This window comes from Accipiter gentilis, chromosome 10, assembly GCF_929443795.1.
Source record: "Accipiter gentilis chromosome 10, bAccGen1.1, whole genome shotgun sequence".
Taxonomy (NCBI): domain Eukaryota; kingdom Metazoa; phylum Chordata; class Aves; order Accipitriformes; family Accipitridae; genus Astur; species Astur gentilis.
In genome coordinates this window covers 31,060,272-31,079,659 of record NC_064889.1, presented here as the reverse complement: position 1 = coordinate 31,079,659, position 19,388 = coordinate 31,060,272, and the positions used below count along the sequence as shown (strand labels likewise).

The 19,388-nt window shown below is 38.8% G+C and overlaps 1 protein-coding gene across 4 annotated transcripts in view; it reads right to left on the bottom strand.

Moving 5' to 3' along the window:
- The window catches only part of OGFOD3 (2-oxoglutarate and iron dependent oxygenase domain containing 3), a 49,870-nt gene that overhangs the window by 27,207 nt on the left and 3,275 nt on the right, over nucleotides 1–19,388 (bottom strand). For 3 of the 4 annotated variants that reach the window (XR_007507518.1, XM_049812711.1, XM_049812712.1), the window contains exons 3-6: nucleotides 13,767–13,842; nucleotides 12,767–12,809; nucleotides 6,213–6,277; nucleotides 5,550–5,606 (exon numbers count right to left, since the gene is read on the bottom strand). Coding sequence is in view for 3 of the 4 variants with exons in the window: in XM_049812711.1 (XP_049668668.1) it covers nucleotides 5,550–5,606; nucleotides 6,213–6,277; nucleotides 12,767–12,809; nucleotides 13,767–13,842 (241 nt within the window). In the remaining variant the exon portion in view is untranslated. The remainder of the gene's footprint in view (nucleotides 1–5,549; nucleotides 5,607–6,212; nucleotides 6,278–12,766; nucleotides 12,810–13,766; nucleotides 13,843–19,388) is intronic. The other variant, XM_049812713.1, reaches the window with a different exon arrangement.

The following is a 19,388-nucleotide window of genomic DNA, read 5'->3' as shown; positions in this document are numbered from 1 at the left end:
AAGAGAGAATAATGAAGCAGTTGAGGTGACAGGTCTAAAAGCATGACTTTAAGTGCTATCCTGCTCTTGTGGAAGGAGCTGCTGTCAGCTGACCCAGGTAGCTGGTTTTTGGGTGTGTAAGCATACTGCTGGCCTCTTATTTCCCTGTGTGCTATTGGCTTCAAGTATTTCTTTTAATCACAGTAGCTTCTTCAAGTGCATGAGGTGACAAGAAGTGTGAACCTTGCATTTCTTTAGTTGACTTATGTGCTCCTGCCTTTGCTTCCCTATGAGCTGTCATCCTACCTTATCAAAGCATCACTCAAACTTAATCAAGAAAATCACGGCATATGTAGCAGACTAACATGAATTTTATGCACATAAATAATTTGCCACTCAACAAAACAAATGGTAAACTATCAAAACCCCCCAATGATTGCCATAGATCTTGGACTATGCTTCAAAAAACAGGTATCTACCCTTTGCACTTAGAGCTGTGCTAACACATAATACAGACACAACATGATATCACATGTCCAGGGAGCAAGTTTAGAGCAACAGCCTGCCTTCAGGAAAGAGGTCAACGGGCAAAAGAATACCAACTATTCACATCAGAGCTCAATGAGTAAGAGGGGTTAACTTGCCCATAACAAAAAGTTGAAAATAACAAAGCGAAAAGTAACTTTGCTTGATGTGCAGTCTGCAAAGTCATAAAAAAGTTAAGTCTCAGGGGAGAGGACGCTTAATCTTCTAGTTTGCCTTCAGTGCTCTCAAACATATTTGTGAGAGCTGGGGAACAATCAAATTATTTTTTTAGAGCCTAATCCAGGACATGCTGAAGTCAGGAGGAAGTCATTTATTAATTTCAATGAACTCCAAATCTAACATGAAAAAAACAAAGTAACCCAAAGTTATGTACTGGTCACTGGAAACAAGATCTCTTTCCAGCAAGCTTTGCCGATACGACAGGCCCTTCACAGGATGACCCTTCTAGAGGGAAATGGTAGGGACAGAATGGAAATATTCAAGACTGGATTTTTTTTTTCTTCCCTGGTGTACACACATCACAAAAAAATACATGTAATCTACATTGCTGTAAATTGGGTACTCCCAAAGTTCAGGCTTGAATTTAAGAGGTACAACAGAAACCTACATAACGTATACGATGGAGCAAAGAGTGACAGGCCTCTTCTGCCTCCCTATTTTCTCACAACCTGTGGACGCTTTTAAATTAAGCATGAAATACTATCGTGATACACAAAGTGTCATCTGATACATCTCCAACAAATGCCCAAGCAGTTTATATTTAATACAAACTATTAAACTGGAAAAACTGTGCCTACAAATATGCACAACATTTATTGCCCTGTAATGCAGTGCAAAAAAAATAACCCAATTATAGAGAAACAACAAGAAAAAAAAACCTAAAGAAAAGGCTTAATCATGAATAAACTGCAGATTTCCACTGATGTTTAAATGAATAACCCATATGGCAAAGATTTGCTGGACATGAACTCGAAAGAGAAAGAAGAATACCTTCTGAGTGCCTAAATGCTTTTTCTTGCTCCAACATCTACCATACTGCTCAAGAGCTACAGAAAGTCCATGAAATTCCTAGTAGAGCCAGCACAGAGATATCATTTCTACACAAAGACAGTGTTTAATACCTATTTTCTAACAATGTGGCATCAGTCAAGTCAAATACATGGGCACTATAACCTAGAAAAGAAAGTGGAAAATATGCAAGGGAAGACTGTTTCTCAAGGTATGTGAATAACAACCAGGACTTCTCACTTTGTTGTATTTAAGCAGCTGCAGTTCAAAATAAGTTTAAGAAAGCCACATTAAGCATAAATTCTTTTATACTTTATGTAGGGAGTGGAAGGGAATCTACGTGCAGAACACTGATCTCACTAGAAAACACTGCATTGCACTATCGTAACTAATGACAAGGTGATCTTAGCTTGTAGCTGGAGTAAGAACGTGTAAAAAAGATCTGTTTACAAGTTTGGTGCCAAAGGCAAAGGTAACTTTGTGCTGCAGGAGCTATGTTTTGCACGGTGCTTTGCAATAATCTTGGTTGCCCTCTGTACCACATCACTGCATTTACCCCACTGCAGGAGACAAACAGGTTGACAAACTTATCAGTGGAAACAATGACCTCTGCTTCAAACTCCACAAGGTATGTCATGTCCCTCTTTGCGACAGCAAATTAAACACTATACATGGGAATCAAATGTTTACCTTGCAGTAGGATCAAAGGCATGACTTTTTAGAGATCAAAGTGTTCCCTAGAATCCTATAAAACATGTATCTGAACACATAAATCTGTGTACTTCAGCTCATTCTGTGTCCAGTGTATGCCAAATACAGCACATGGCCGTTTTCAAAAATAGTATAAAGTCCCTTTTTAGCCTATAAAAACTCTTCCTTACAGCCTGCTTTCCACTAACCTGGCCATTTCAACATTTATCAATATCATGACCACAAGTTTTTCTTTCCCTTCCCTGCTATTCCAGACACAGCCTACATAGTCTATTGGTAAAACACTTAAGGACAAACACACATATTTCAGGTTTAAATCACATGACAAGGTAAGCCACATTTCAGTTTAGAAAGTGCTATCAAGAAAGCAATGAATGAGCCCAGAAATTCTGGCTACCTTGGATCTGGTACAGCAAGAGCCATAGTGTTCCCTTAGGCACTTCTCATATGACCCAGAAAAAGCAGGAACCTCAGGCAGGAGCTTCCCCTCCCTTCTTGATCCTGGCCAACTCATTCATCATACTTTTTCCTCCATGTCCCCCATATTTCAAAAACTGTTGGGAGAGCTCTGGTGTACTATAGCTACAGAGAAAATAGTTATTTATGCTGGAGAATGTAAGCATTCATTTTCATAAACACAGCAACTATTCTATCACTCAAACTGCTTAGGGTGTACCTGGCTCCAATCAGATACACTAAACAGAGCTCTGCTATGGTAATAAATATACAAGTACAGCACCCAGTCAACAATATAAGTAACAAATTAATCCCTCCCAGAATTTGCCAGCAGCAGTCCTTGTACATTTACAGAGTCACTGGATAATATCAAAATGCACAGGCCAGAGTTGGGGAAAGGCAGAACAGAACTCCCTGAAAAGAGTACATGACCACCTTCCCTAAAAGCAGTTACTGAAATCTATTTTGGCGTCAGGGTGATGAGGAAGGAAAAAAAAAAAAAAAACCCACAAAAAAAGCACCAGTGAAGTAGCTAGGAGTCTAAGGAACACACAACTTAAGAGAAAGGATGTTCACTAGATTCTAAAGTTGCCAGCTTAATGTATCACCAGCAGCATAAAGGACTGAGTAAAAGAACTGGAAGTGCCACAGAAAAATTTCTGTAAGATACAAGCTCTGCTGGACCAGCAAAAAAATGCACTGTTGGGAGTCACCGCAAAGTGTGATTCAAATACAGTGACAGGAACACTCAAAACTTTACAAAACTAAACAACTTCTCTAGCCCACTTGTCAGCATCTCCACACTGTTCCCAGTGAAAAGCACCAAAGGCAGTAAAAGCAAACAAGGCAATCCTCTTCTACAGCCAGAACGTTTTAACAGAAATCTCACATGCAGAACAAAGGGAGAAAGCACATTACCAGCTCTTCCTCTGCTCTTTCTATGTCTCTACCTTAAGAAGTTGTAAGATTTTTTGAATAAATCTTTGATAGTGCCATTTTCTGCCAAAGTCACAACAAGCCTTAAACCAAGCATCCAGATTTAAAGGTCTCTTCTGGAATAAAGATGCATCTATTATGTGAAACAAGAATTGCTTGGCAGATAGTGATTAAAGCATCAGCCTAGAAACTGTAATTGATTCTGAAGCAACATAATTTTGACAGAGACAGTTTAGAAAGCAGCCTCCTGGCTCAGAATGCCTCCTCAGATTTGTTATTGTTGCAATCAGTAATACTTAGACATGAATTACATTTAGTTATTTCTCTCAAGAGTGTATTTTTAAATTGGCCTTGGTAGGTAAGTGAAAGTAATGAAGATAAACGCTCCCCAAAATAGCATAAAATTATTCATTAAGGACATAAGGTACTACAGTCCATGTTAAAGCACTGCCATTAATATGAACAGAAGCATTTAATAATATATTTTGTAGAAGATTGATATGCAGCACACTGAAACATCCCCTATATTGGCATGAAATGCCAATGGAATATTGATATTCCCTAGCAGCTGTCTCATCTCACAGTGCAAGGATCAGAAATTCATAAAAAATTATTGAAAAACTGATTCTACTCCTGTGAAACAGAAATATTCTTTAGTAAGACACTCCCTCCAGACACTCATGTCATTTCTACAGATTCTTTGATATTCTACAGAACGGAAGGCAAAACAGAGACTATTTTCAAAATATTCTCCACTATCTTGGTGAGGTATAAACTATGTATTTTCTTTATAGAGTCAAAGTTAAAAAATAATCAAGAAAGCGTCTCATTTTTGTGATTTTTGGGGGAAGTAGTAAACACATCATCAATGAACTTCTTTAAAAAGACAACAGTATCTAGAAAAAAAAGTAGTCAAATAGAAATAAGTTTTAAGTGGTTAATATTTTAAGACAAATAAAATTACTATACTAATAAACCTATTTGGCTACTTAATACTATATCTACCACTAGAGGGAGGCCATATTCCTTCAAAGCCAAGAAAAAAAAAAAAGACAAAAAGAGTTAAAATGTTCAAGTCAGGTACATTTTAGGTTGTGAGAAAGCACTGAAATGCATATCTAAAGATTTATTGTGTCTAGTCAACAAAGAATGCTTGTTCCTAAACTTTGGCCCCACACCTTGACAGACACATGGAACTCATTAGGTTTGTTGTCTTCGTTAAGTATATGAGCAGGTCTACAGAAAAGCTAAAAGCATCAGATGCCAAAGCTATTACATTATAGCACTATTTCATATTCTGCCTTCTTAGGGGGAAAGTATGCTCTGCTTCTCTAGCCAGAACATTAGTATTGAAGTCCTTGCACTTCCTGCTTTACCATTTTTAATGTTTTGCTACACTTCACCCAAAACCCCTCCAAGTTCCTAATGAAATAGTAGCATAGGATTGTCTTTATCATCTAACACAACTCTTGGATAACGTGTTAAATAGGAGTTAATGTAGAAGGATTTTACAACCCAGCTATAATGTTCCAGCAAATAACCACAGAACTCGGATGAAGCAGCTCTCCTTGCTCACAGGGTTGGCATCAACCCCTTACGCAGAAAGGGAAATATGTGGTACTGTTATCATTCTGATTACATTTACACCATCAATACAGTACTGATGTTGGTAATGCAGGTAAGTTCAAAGCAGCAGATGTTTTTTATCAGGTAGTCACCAACAGATCCTTTTACTTATTTTCCTCAAGGGACTAATTCTCACAGAGATTACTAATTTGAGTTGCAAAATTAATTGTATGTCTGAATCCAAAGGATAATCCCCTCCCAGCCTGCACGCAACAAAAAAAAAAAAAAATCATGAAGTTATGTTTTGTGGTTCATTTGGAAGTTATTGACAATCTTTACTGCTTTACCGATACAATGCAAAATCCTCTTCTGTGAAGATGTCTTGAATTTTGTCCCCAAAGTACCTGAAAAATGAAACAACAGTCTAAAAGAAGAGTTGCTGAATCAGACCGCCCGAGTAATACCAAGACATATTCTCACCCCCATCTGTGCCTTACCCACAATCAAAAAATTAAAACACCACCAAAAAAATCCTACAAATGCTTTTAAGCATTACGTTCCAAAAGCATTGCTAAAAGATTTTATGTTAAAAGATTAAAGGATCAAGATACAGCAATTGTTAATGGAATTCCCCAGGCATGAAAAAAGTCCCCTCCCACGTCATGACATAAGCATGTGGATTCAAGTTTTTAAGAGTTCAGACTACTTGACTTCTTCCACTGCTGACAAACTGGACTGTAACTGTGAAAAAAATACTATTATTTACTGGTACAAGAAGAACTCTGAGAATAAAGGTAATGGTAGCTTTCTAAGAGCCCAGTTCAACAGAAGATTGGTTTTCATGCCACAAAAAGCTCTTTAACTGGTTGTGGAAACTGTGGTGAATCTAACCAACTTCTACAGTTTGTCATTATTAACCCCAGCCCACAGGGCTTGAGAAATTTGAAAAGCCAGTAAGCACTGAAGGTATAAGATAACAAGAGAGGCAGGAAGCTACAATGCCATTTTACCTGTACAGATTAACAAAATGCTTCCCCAGTGAAAGAGCTCCAGAGTGCAAGTCCAAAATTGATGCCTGGGAAAGGAAACAAAAAAGTAGGAAAAATGAGAATGAAAAGCTTTTATCATTATTTAACCATGACCTTTAACTGTCCCAAGTTGGCTCTCACTTTCCACAGCCTCCCAAGTAAAATATTAGTTTCTAGCATTTGGGTTCACAATACTAATGCTTACTTTACAACTACAAACCTCTCAGTTTGACGTACAGATGCACAAAATATTAAGGTACTATGAAAAAAGCATAGGACTGCTATTCCCGAGATTCAAATCTGACACGCAGAATTGCCAGAGTCTTCCTCCATGGGCTAGGGGTAAGACACTGTGTTCCTGGATCCCTTCTTGAAGACATTTCCCATCCACACAAAGATGACTAATTTTCCAATATTTGTGAAGCGCTCAAATAGCAGCACTAATATTTATCTTGCCCAACATTTGTTATTAAAACTTCTCCTTCACCATGAGGTCCTGTATACTTCTCATATTTAATATAGACATAAAAGTCTGTTTAAAAGAACAATTATAATTCTAAGGCTTACTAGAGCCAAACTTTCTTTTCCTCAATTTCTAAAACACGGTAAAAGAAAACCAAGGAGTGAAAAGTTTTTACATATGAAAAGTCAATCCATTTCTTCATCCGATTCAAGCCAAACACTTCTGTTGAGCTCCAGACCAAGCTAAAAAGATTAATACTCAGATTTGCCAGGATAGAGAGCTACCCCTCAGGACTCTAAATTATTTCTCTAAATTGAATAAAGTACACTTTTGTATGTCCCTTGCTGTCCACAAAATACATGTTTGTTTTGTATCAGTTAAACAGTATTTAAAAGTGTGACTGTTTAATAGCAGTCTTTTTTTTAAAAAATACTGGAAATCTCAACAATTAATTAACCTGACCGGCACCAAAGTAATGACTTCTTTGACATACAATATCCAGGCAAAAGCTCTCATCTTGGAATTTGGCATTTCTTGATGCACCACATACCATTCACGTTATTATAGCAAAATCCAAACAATAATAAACCACTAGGTGAGCTGCCTGGAAAGAATGATAACTTCCACCTCACTGGCAACAAGAATTTCTGGGCATGGTTGGAACAGCACTGTTTGAAGCCACTTCATATCTTTACCCAAATGCAGACAGGCTGGTGAATGAGCAGCAGCAAATCATCAGTCCACAGCAGTGTCAGAGCTGCATTGACAGGCTAGCAATACAGCTTCACGTTCATCCCGAGACTCAAAGCACTTTTCTCCCTCCTCCTCTGGATCATGTTGGAGGAAGACACCCATGACAGTCTCTCAGCAAAAGAAAATTGGTGCAGGCTTAAGTGCTCTGAGTTTCAGAGCTGAATCAGGGGAACTCCACTGAAGTCTCCATTTAAAAGGGATAGTATAATAACAACCTTCTTTTAATAAACCTACCCAAATAATTTTACTTGCCCCTTAAAAAATATATAAGCAACAAGCTATTCAAGTGGGCGTAGCATGAGCTGTTCAGACCTCCCCTTCCCACATTTCTCCAAAAGCTTCAGAGGACTGTTATGGAAACAAGTAAATCTCACACTCACGCAAAAGCAGTTCTTGTAATAAGTTCCACTCAAGCCTGAGAAGCAGAATATTTTGATTTATTAGTTTCTGGTTCTGTACAATAATCTAAGCTACAGTTAGAAGTAGTAAAACTGCTCCCATGTAGCTTCAAAACTATGCTTGTAATCATGCTAAAATAGATAAGGAGAAATAGCGGGACACATTTGAAAAGATGAATTTAATTTAAAAACAAATTGCCTTTCAAATACTTTCAACATGCTTTCCAAATATATACATTTCTTCTCACTCCTCAAGCTCCAGATGATTACAGTTGGGAATATCCAAAATAACCAAATGAATCAATAAAAGCCAACCCCAAGAACAGTAGGTATTCATAGCTGAAAAGATAATAGCTACGATATAAAGCCTAGAAGTGCCAGATAAAGAAGACTGAAAAGGGAATCTGAAAAAGCAGGAATATTCTTCAGGGTTGTTTCAGACAGAGGAAAACAACTGAATGCCAAACAGAGAGGGGGACTTGATTACACATGAGCACGGAGCTATTGGTTTAACAGCTACCTTGGAAAGAAACTGAAACACATTTATTTTGTCCTCTGCCATTTCAGAACATTAAACATTTCCAGCACCTTTTCCTGCACCAAGGAGAATACCTTGGTGGAAGCCTGTGTCAACACTGTTACTTCAAGTTCAGCTATCTCATCAAGGGTCAGCCTGCAATTCAGGTCAGCGTTCCCAGGCTCAAAGCTCTACAAAGTTTATCTAAAGATGGCAGAAGACTGCAAATGCACATATCTACACACCTATTTCCAAGAGATTGCTTTACAGAACTACCCCAATGTCCTGGTTTACAGAACTGCTACAGAAAAGAAACTGAACTTCCTTTAAAAAAAAAAAATAAAGCACAAATATATGTTCTTTTGGACCTTCAGTATTGTTAGTCCCACATTCTCCACCCTCTCACTGCCAAAAGGATTCAAAAAGAACATGCAACTAACCACTACTTCTCAGAAAATGGCAAAAAGGATCAATGTCCCCATCTCGCAAAGCATGATAGGTCCCGCCTTTCATCCTCACTAAAAGGGATTGACAACCATTAAATATATATTGACTTCTACAGCAATTCCTCCACTCCTTAAAAAGTTTTAAGTGGTACTTTTAAAGAAAAGAGCAGACACACTGCCCAAAAGAGAAAAAACCAAAAAACTTACTTCTACTTGCCGACAGAGGAGCTGGTAGCACTCAAAACCTTCCCCACTCCTCCTGTGGGAATGCTCACACACTCGAGCTGCGAAGAGGGAAGTGCAATGGAGGTTGTACACGGCCACTAATCCCTGGGCAGCATCAACCTTGCTGTCACTGCAGGCAGTCTTACACAGACTCTCAAAACAATACCACCTTTAAATACCCTTCCCTACTTGAAACTCAAGAGTAGACAGACAAGGGTTACAGTCTTAGGGTAATGCCTCTTAAAAGTTACACTGATTAATTATGAGGCACAAGCATAACCAATCTAATTTATACATCATTCAGATTGCTAGAGGTACAGGTTATTAGTGCATTCAGATTGCTAGAGGTACAGGTTATTACTGTGGAAATTATTTAATTTCCAGTAATGGAATTTGGCGATATTTGACTATGGAGTCCAGTACAAGCTTACATTAGATACAGATTAGACACAACCAGCTCCTCTCCAGCTTCCTAGAGTTAAGTCCAGATAATCCCACCAACACACAGCTGCACGTAAAGTGGACACACTGCCAAGTATGTCTTTCACTCCTCACAAGTATGTGTTTCCTAAGGGCTATCAGGAGGCTAAATAGGAAGGAAGAAAACTACACAGCCTGCAGTAGAGGAATGAGATAGGCCAAGTATGATACAGAGACTTTATCTTCTCTGTGGAAAACACAGAGCTGACAGCATTTCGAGGACTTCAGGCTTTGGTTGGGAAGGCTGAAAGCAAAATAAGGAGGGATATGGTCTCCACAATGACCATTCTATGCATGGGTCAGTGGGCCCACATCAGAAACCCTTATTTGGCATCACAGCTACACAGGTTGTTTGCTTCTCCCAGTGATTAAGAAATCTAATTTTCCCCTGCAAGAGAGAGGTCTAGGTGGCTACTCCTGCCAGTTTCACTGCAACACAGGAAACAGACTGCAGCTGACTGGCTACACCAAGAGATTTCTCTTCTGGGGCTTCTAAATAAATGCCAATAGATCCAACAGTAAATGAGTCGTTTCATTTACACTAGAGAGATGTTATGACGGCAGCACCTACAAAGACGTGAATGAATGAGTCATGACTGAACTGGTAATGCAAGCAGAGGTAGCGTGTAAAAAAATATTAGGTAGGGAAGAAAGGGAAATGTCATTATCTTAATAAAGAAGAAAAACCTAAGCTGAGGCAAACATCAAGAGAACTAATGCAATTCACATTCTGTGAATAAGGGACAGAGTATAAAACTGTTTTACAGAGACGTACAAGGGAAAGCAGTATACTGGTGGAGAAGATGCTCCTGTGTGGATTCTGTTGAAAGTGAGACTAGAAGATCACAATGGCCTCTTCTAGCCTCACTGTGTGTGTGCATAAATAAGTCTAGGAAAAATTACAAAGGAAGATTAGAAAGAAACCTCAGCATGACAACTGGGGCATGACTCAGATTTCCATAATTCAGATATTTGCCAGGACTTTCTCCACACAAAACAATGGAAAGGGAAACAAGTTTTTGTGCTATACTTCAGTACTGCAAGGAAGCAGAAAGGGCAGCAAACAAAGGGAGGAAAGAATGAACAGAGTCACAAACTGCAATTTTAGGTCTTCAAATTAATAAGTTGTATCTAGACACATAGACACAAATCCACTTCTGTGAACTCAAAGTATAAGAAGTATGACAGAAAAAAAAATAATCATCAGACACACTGCTTAAAAAGGGGTTAAGAGGAAATCAGAGAGAATGAAAATGCAGTCTTCACTCCAGTAGAAACCTGAAGAAGTTTTATTTGGAATAGTACAGAGATCAAAGTGGCTGAAGAAAGAATTAAAAATAAATAACTCCTGTTTGTTTAATTAAGGAATTTTTAAGGAAAAAAATGGTCTTAGCACAACAGACATAATTGGACAGAATTATCCCAATACTCCAAAGCCTAAGAAGTTTAAAGCAACAAGCCACACTTATCCAAGAAGCTTGAAGCTTAAGAGGCATACAGGCAAAGTACCTAGATGAACTAAGACTTCAAACATTTTGTATGTTAGGTAGATAAGAGATTTGGAAAGATAAAAGGCTTAAGTGAAGACATTGGTAAAAGATTCACTCCATGACATGGGGAACACAAGCATGCACATCGAAAAAGAAAGGAAAACAGCAGAACAGGGGAGAAAGAGGCATAAAAGAAGCTAGGTAAAGAGACTGTATTTAAAACCTTCTCCTAAACACAATCTCCTAGAAACACCAGTCATCTCTTGTTTTTAGCATCTTTCAGTGTTTATCCACTATTTTGGATAAGGCCTCAATGCAATACTACACAACTTTCTTCTTGCACCTTTCCCTAAGGAGTAACCGCATGCAATAACTTTCTCACATTTACAGATCACGAGAAATGTGAGGCGGCTTGTATCAAAGCCCAGACCGCTCAAAGGACATCAGATTTCTTAACAGACTTATTTTATTGCGGCAACAGAATCTTCTCCCCCCGTACCTTTCAAAAAACCTCACAATGATGCTTCCAAAATTATGCAGATGATGGACTTATACTTGTCTGATACTCTGACTTCTTGTCCAAGTCAGTCAGCTCAGGACCCCTGCCCAGCTCAGTGCATTGGGCAGCAAGTTCACCTCCCCTCATGTCTCTTCCAAGCTTTCTCTGCCTCAGTTTCCCCAGTTCCCGGACCTCCAGCTGGACATTAGCTTTTTGTGGTCCAAATCCATGAAGCTGTCTGTGTGATCCACTACCCTTCTAATGCCTCTTTGTGGAAGTCTAATGAAAAAAATCACCTGGAGGTCCCAAAAGAACAGGATAGGAAACCCACTTGACAGCACTAATGACAGAAGCTAAGCTGCCAAAAGGCCGAGTAATCTAGGCAAAGTGGCAAATCATGCAATCACATAACTGAAAAAAAAAAAATCCAAGGGATCCTGACAGAACTGAACAGAGAATCTTAAATCTTTTAAATATATTAACCAGTGCTGCCCATCTGAAACAAGTTTCTTGGGTTATATTTTTTTGCAGGTCTTTCTCAACAATCACAAGGACAATAAAGTCTTATTTTTTTCATTGAAACCTTTCTCCTTTTCTGCTAATATATGCCCTAATTCAGCAGAGGCTTAAAGAAGTGGCTGTGTTTAGAAATACTCAAGAAAGTTTCTATTCAGACACAAAAATATCCTGAGAACAAAGCCAGGAGAAAGAAATTAAAACAAACATGCTTGTAAAAGAGAAGTGTGTTTGTTTTCATTTTTAAAGGTCTACTTAGAGACATTACATGGCATTTTTTGTCACTACACAAAACACAGGAGAAAGAAATTAAAACAAACATGCTTGTAGAAGAGAAGTGTGTTTGTTTTCATTTTTAAAGGTCTACTTAGAGACATTAAATGGCATTTTTTGTCACTACACAAAACAATCTTTACACGATGCTGTGAACCACTGTAATTTAGTTTCAGAAGTCAAACTTGTGCAGTTCTGCTATAGTAACTGTTTCCAGATGTAGAAGACAAAAGAAGTTCCAAAGAGGTGCTAGAAATAACTAAACTGAGTAATAGGAAATGTCAGCTGTATTGCAGAAGTTGTGAATTACACTGCTAGCAGTATTAATGGGAGATAAAATAACTTTGCAAACAAATTTTCTTCTAAGTGTGAATGGAAGGAAAAATTCTCCATCTCCTCTCCTTAAGCCCCAAAAATGCATTTATAATCTTGCCTTGGCAGTAAAAGAATGTAAAAAGTAACAGGACACTGCTCACCCCTCCATCAGATCCTCCCAAGGACAGTCCCCTCTCTGCTATTCTGCAGGCAAAACAATAACCTCAGATGAGAACTGAAGTCTAATTACTTTGTCCTTTAAGTCATTATTTACAACATATAACTGTTCAGTAAGTGGTATTTGATGCATCAAATATAACCCAATTGAGTTAATAGGAGCTGCCATTTACTTGAAACTGAATCATGCAGCCTGTCATGAAAATAACGTACCTATGTTGCAGAACATTTCTGAGCTTGTAGCCCCCTTCCATAAATCCCCAAAACACCCCCAAACCCATTGTCTTTCAAATACATTCTGATCAAGTAAGATTAAACATAAAAAACCCAAACCAGATCTTGATTCTTAGTGGCAGTACAAATAAACCTGTACAATGTAGAAATGCTGCATCAAAATCAGAAGCCCTGCTGAATTTGAAATGCCAGAGTGGCCGGCCTGACTAGTGAACAAAGCACTTATACCAGCTGCCTATGGCTTTGAGCATTACAGTGATATTCCCCACTGACATGATTATCAAGTGCAAATCACACTCAAAGAAGCTGATAACTTTTCTAACTGCGTAATTGGACAGTGTCTCCTACTATTTGATTAAAACTCACCACTTAGTGTTCACAGAGGACTACAGGGTCAGCAGTACCTCATGATTACCCAGAAATAGACTCAGCTGAAAGAAGGTATATGTTGTTTTGTTCTCTTTTAAAGGCCAAATGGAACAGAAAGCCAAGTGAAAATCCTTTAAAACTCATTTAATTAATTTTCCTTTTTTTTCCCCCCACAACTCTTGTGCCCCACAGAGCTAGGCAGACTCTGTATGAAAGAACTGCCTCTACTACAGCAAAAATGGAAAATAGCTTTTAAAAAAAGTTTAGTGTTTTAAAGTTTAACCCATCCTCCTTCAGCTAATGAGCTTTGTGCTACACCTTAAACACTGGCACACTGTCGTTAAAGTGCTCATAAAATTTAAGAGCTAAAAGAAAAATTACCTACGGATTCTTTCAGCTTCTTCCCTTGTGATTACTGCATCAGTCACACCTCTTCCACACTTCCTAGGAGTGCACCCTGGAACACAAAGAGAAAGAGAAAGTATCATCTTCCAAAAAAGGCTCAAAACAAATCTTTATTAATATTCTTCTACTCCCCTTTCAGATTCACAACATTCAGAAGGGATATCAGCAATCTCAGAATATTTTAGATCACTTTAACTACAAGAAAGTTACATCCCCATTTTGGTATGTTTTGCACTGCAATTAGAGAGAGAAGACAAGCCAGCCAATGTCACTGTTGTTTCTGCACAGATTCAAGTCTGCAGGACTCATCTAAGGTACATGACTTCCCCTGCTATGGCTGGTTCCCCTGAATTACACCAACTAAGCTGACAAGTTATTTCCTGCTATGTCCATAGTGCAATTCAACAGAATGGAGATGATTTAGAAGAAATGAATCACAGCCCCCAAAGCAGCCTCTGGAGATGTGGCTGTCACACATGACCCAGAGTCTCCAGCATTTACATTAAGCAAGACACACAGTAATACCATGACTTTAAAAACAAGCTACTTTTCCTGTTGATCTGAAAATAATTCTTAGAAACCTTAAGTTTGTTAGAAGTCTTTACAAGTTTGTTACAGACTTTGGGATTAAAGTTGACTTACTGATGTTCCTCTGCACATCTCCCACTTCAAGCTAGAGAAGGTAGGCTTTGTTTAGTAAGGCAATATTGGACACATATCTATCTCAATGTACATGCAGCAACACAGATCCAGTGATTTTTTCCCCCTTCTTCCCAAGTGCAGTAGTGAAAACAAAAGTTTTATGTTTCTATAACTGGTCTCTGAAAGGAAGATGATCTTAGATGTTTTCATTTCACACAATTTATTCTAGCCTTCAGACAGGCAGAGCAAGAACTGGAAAGCTCAACAATACCACATGGATCCTTCCATCTCAGGCTGACAGTTCCAAAATCAGCCGAGATCTCTAGCAACTAAGCCCTTAATATGACGTGTCCATATACAAAATGTTTTCTATTACAGTCCAAGTAAGTCTTCAACTCAGACAAAGGTCCAGTACATACCACTCTTGGGTACAATACATAACATGAAAAGAGTTCTGTCCCAAAACCAAACAGTCTCAACAGCATAAAGAAACTCAACTGTCCTGGAGAAAAATGAGATGCAGAAGACAAGACAAGCTTGGATACAGACTGCAGCAGACATAACACCGGAACACCACCATGTTAATAACAGAAAAGAGACTGCCACTCAGGTAGGAGTGAAATCACTACTTGACCAAAGAAAAACTGAAAAAATTAGTTAGAACACAAACAGTTCAAGCCATGAAGATACTAATAACAAGGGCTCCTGAATAGGTATAGGATCTTTATGTAGTATCAATACATGCTAATTCATGTATTAACACAAAAAACTGAATTTAACTTATGTTTCAGTATTCAACCCAAATAATGCAGTTGATTAACAGAGATTCCTGTAGTCAGGCACTAAGAACCATTATATTTGTTAACTAGAAGTCACTGGAAGAGCATCAGTAACATAAAAAAGCAGTGAATTTGAACATTCCAACCATACTGCCAAGAGAATAAAAGCAGCATAGTTCAGATTTGCTCAACCCCTTCTCCCCCAAACATGAGTCAAAAGGAAGCAAATAACATGCTGTGTGGGGTGTCTATACAAACATACTTTGAAGGGCAGCTATTTATATGAGGCTTTGCACAGAAGTGCCTTGAAGCACACAGCTTAGATGTATATAATAAAAAAGTCTCTTAAAATTCATTGCTGAGAAATCTAACATTAAATTTTAAAAACTCATGGAAAAAAGCCAGCAGTAAGAGTTCCAGGTGAAGAATATATGAAAGTTCTTATGAAATTAGAAGTTTGGTCCACAACAGTCTTCAGGCAAGAAGAAGAAATAAGATGAATTCTGAGCTACCAGAGACCTTCGGATGTCACACTTGGCACTTTACTGAGGAAGATCCGTATATAGATCTTCTATATCTATCCCATAGAAAAGTTGGGATGAATGTTTTCTGACATCTGCCAATACACTTCCTGTTACTGAACTGAGCTCCTCTTCAAGGATTATTTGCTCATCAGAACACAAGGAGGGGTGGGGAACTCCTGGAAATAAATCAATCAATTCACCCATGCAAGTCAAAAGCATCAGTCTGCTCTGATCAACAGCAACTAATGATAACAATGACCACAGACAGAAAGAGAAATTTTGCCACAGCGCGAGTGCTTTGTAGGAACTTCCACTCCATCTTATTGGATATACCCTGATATAGCCCTCCAATTACACCAGCATTTCAAGAAGAGAAAGAAGCAATGACAAAGAGATGTGTGGGTGAATAGGCCGGGTACTGACAACAACATACCATATTATACACACCGTTTCCTTGCTTGGGAAAAGAAAAGTCCCTTGTTTGACATATGTTTAAATTGAAGTCAAAGGCACCCACAACAAGCAGACTGTTTAAACACAGATCAAGGTCAGGAAACAAACTGGATTACAACCAAGATAATTCATTGTGGTTTCTGGCTACTCTGCAACAATAACTGAAGTCGGCTGAAGATTCAGATTCCAGGAAGCGCACATTAAGTTATTTGAAGATGACCTAGGAAACTAGCAGTCTACAATAATGCTAGAGATTACATTCTTAAGCTTTCATTTATCAATGCCAGCACAGAACCCAGAAGTGCAACAAGAATGAACCACAACCACTGCTCTCCCAGCTCACTTTTCTCCTCTTGACCCTGTGAGCTAAAGAGATGAGCAGAAACAAAACATACCATTCATCAGAAACCATAGTGCCTTGATATAAAAAAAAAAGCACCATAAAAATTAAAAATTCTGTCAGCAACCCAAAGGTGCTTTGCATATTAAAGAACAAGATTTTGCAATACAGTAGGCAGCCCCAAAGGTACAGAATTCAAACCAACGAAAACCCACAAGGGCTTTATAGGCTGAAAGTTGTTCCAAGTTACAAATTTGGGAGGGGAAGGAGTGGAGAGAGGGGGAGCTTCTGTGCCATGTTTCAGGCACATTGTAAATATGCCCTCTGCAACCAGAAAGGCTAGATGCAGTTTCTGTGGAAATCTTTGCATTTTTCAATCTCAATTCCAAGAACCAACAATTTGCAAGTTAACCACAGATCTTGCAATAAAAATGCAAGCATTGGAAATGCTATATTCCTTTGGAGCATATGATCTAGCAGTTCTGAAAAGCAACAAGTAGTAGCCAGCAAACACTGCAAACTATTTCTTGTCTGCCCTAACAAAAACATACACATTTTATATTGCCTTAAAGGCTCCATCATACATTCAGCAGTGGCAGAATAAAATCAGTTACTCACTTTTGAATGCCAGGCTGAAGAGCATCGCAGAAGCCAACTGACAGGGATGAGACATCTCTGCCTCCAGGCTAGCAAACACTCACCCAAAGAGCGAGACAGATGGCTGAGGCGGTAACAGCTTCCAGCACCCAATTTTTCAGATGCATGTAAAAAACAGCCAAAGAACCAACAATTTGGGTTCCCAGAAAGGAAAAAAACCCCTACTGAACATTTCACTAGTAACCATAAGATCCACTCAAAGATTTGCAGAATAATAATCAATCACAAGTCACATAACATACTCCACACTGTACCCAATGTTCTGTTCATCTGGGTACAGATGTCAACAATGTTATGAAACACAAGTTTGGAGATTGGCAGTACTCTTTTTTTTATAGTCCTGTTAAAAAAAACAAGATTTAAAAAGGCTCAAGTAACAGGCAGATAGAAAAGTGAGATTTTGAGTTTGGAGAAAGCTGAACACAGAAAACCAAGGAAGTTCTCTTGGCTAATAGAGACAAGAAAAGGGGAACGACTTTCCTTCTGCCATTGAAAAGGTCTCTTTAATGCTTGAAAGGCAAAGAAAATTGTCTTAGACATAAGGGAAAGCCAATGTTCAAGGAGAAGAGGTGGGAACATGTGAATTCAAAGGAGAATTTCAATACTCCAGGACAAAACTGTCTAGAGTTTTCCTTGTATGACATTCTGCAAAAAGGACGCTAGCAAAGACTTCTGATTTCAGAAGAGATTTGTGCCCTCTGTTTCCAGCTGCAAACTGGATAGATCTTACCCTTTTGGAAAGGTTGGTACTGGAGACTCCAGATTTGGCAAAACTACAGGGTTACCTAGGACAATTGTTACACGTCTAGGGTCTCTGGCAAAGAACTGGCAAAGACAGTGCTAGAAGCAGGAGGTGTTCTGAAGGCAATAGCAGAAGCTTTTCCAAACTGAGAAGAAAAACAAGAAAAAGATAGTCCAGCATAAAGTCAGTCAGGTACCAACAGTAAGACACAAACACTGGATGAATGCTAAGGAAAAATGAGAACAGTCTGTTTGAAAACAATTTTAGCATTAAGAAATGAGTCATCTTTGTCTAAAAGACCATGATACATGGGAGCATTGAAGTGTCAAAAGCATACTTGGAGAATCTGCACTCAGGAGAAAATTAGTTTAGTGTTACAAAGTACCCAGTAGCTTCCACAAATTTGTGCAAAATCATTCACTTAACTAATAAGGCACTCAGCTTTGGATCTTAAGAGTTGTATTTTTTTCAATCAAGGTAAAGGAAGAACATACCAAAACATGCAAAAACACAAGTACTCCCTATGGCCCCTACTCCTTATTCAGTACACAGAAAACAGAATGTAACACACGGGTCCAAGTGCCTAAACCGCAGCTTTGTCTTCTACTTAAAGTGGCACTTGGCCAAGAACTATATGCTGCCAAGACCGGGATGACTCACGGAAGAAAAAAAGCCCCATCATGATGCTCCCTTAATACAATCCATCTCAATGCAGGACAAAAGGAGACAAAGATTTATTGGATACCACCCCCATAACCACACCAGCAGCCTAGGTGTTTTTTCTCCACTGCTCACAGACTTCTCTGCTTTCCACATCCACTGATCTAGTCTCTGGAAAAGCATCTTCAAGCTGTCTCCTGGGCAGTGATCATGGATGCTTTGTACACTGACACAATATGTCAACACACATAAGAGAGTATGCAGGAGTTTCACCAGATACACTAGTAGCCACGGTAGTTTTAAGTAGTTAACCATGTCTCAAGACAGCAGAAATAGCCAAGATCTGGCCACAAGGCTCAGAATGCAGATGAGACTGTGCTCACAGGACACCCCATCTTCTGCAAATATAAAAAGTTAAGTGCTTGGCCTCTGAAAAATAACACATTTTATTTCTGTATGAAGCAGGTTTACTGGGAGGCAGTGCTATGGAAATAAAACCACTGCTCTGTGACACCAACTACCATACCATTTGAAACAAACTAGAAGCTCAGTTGCACTAGTTTGGTTTGAAGCACAGACAGGTGCATAAGAAAAGAAAAATCTCATCTTAGCAGTGGAAACTTCACGGCTGAGCATCAGACACCAAGCGATGATAGGAATGTACCTCCTTGTGACACAGAGCCAGCAGCTGTGGATGTCAAGCCAGAGTAAAGACAGAGAATGAAAAGCTACTGAGTGATAGAAAGCTATTTACAACAAAGCGACTAAAGCTCCGGAGCCGAATCCACTTCGGCAGAGAAC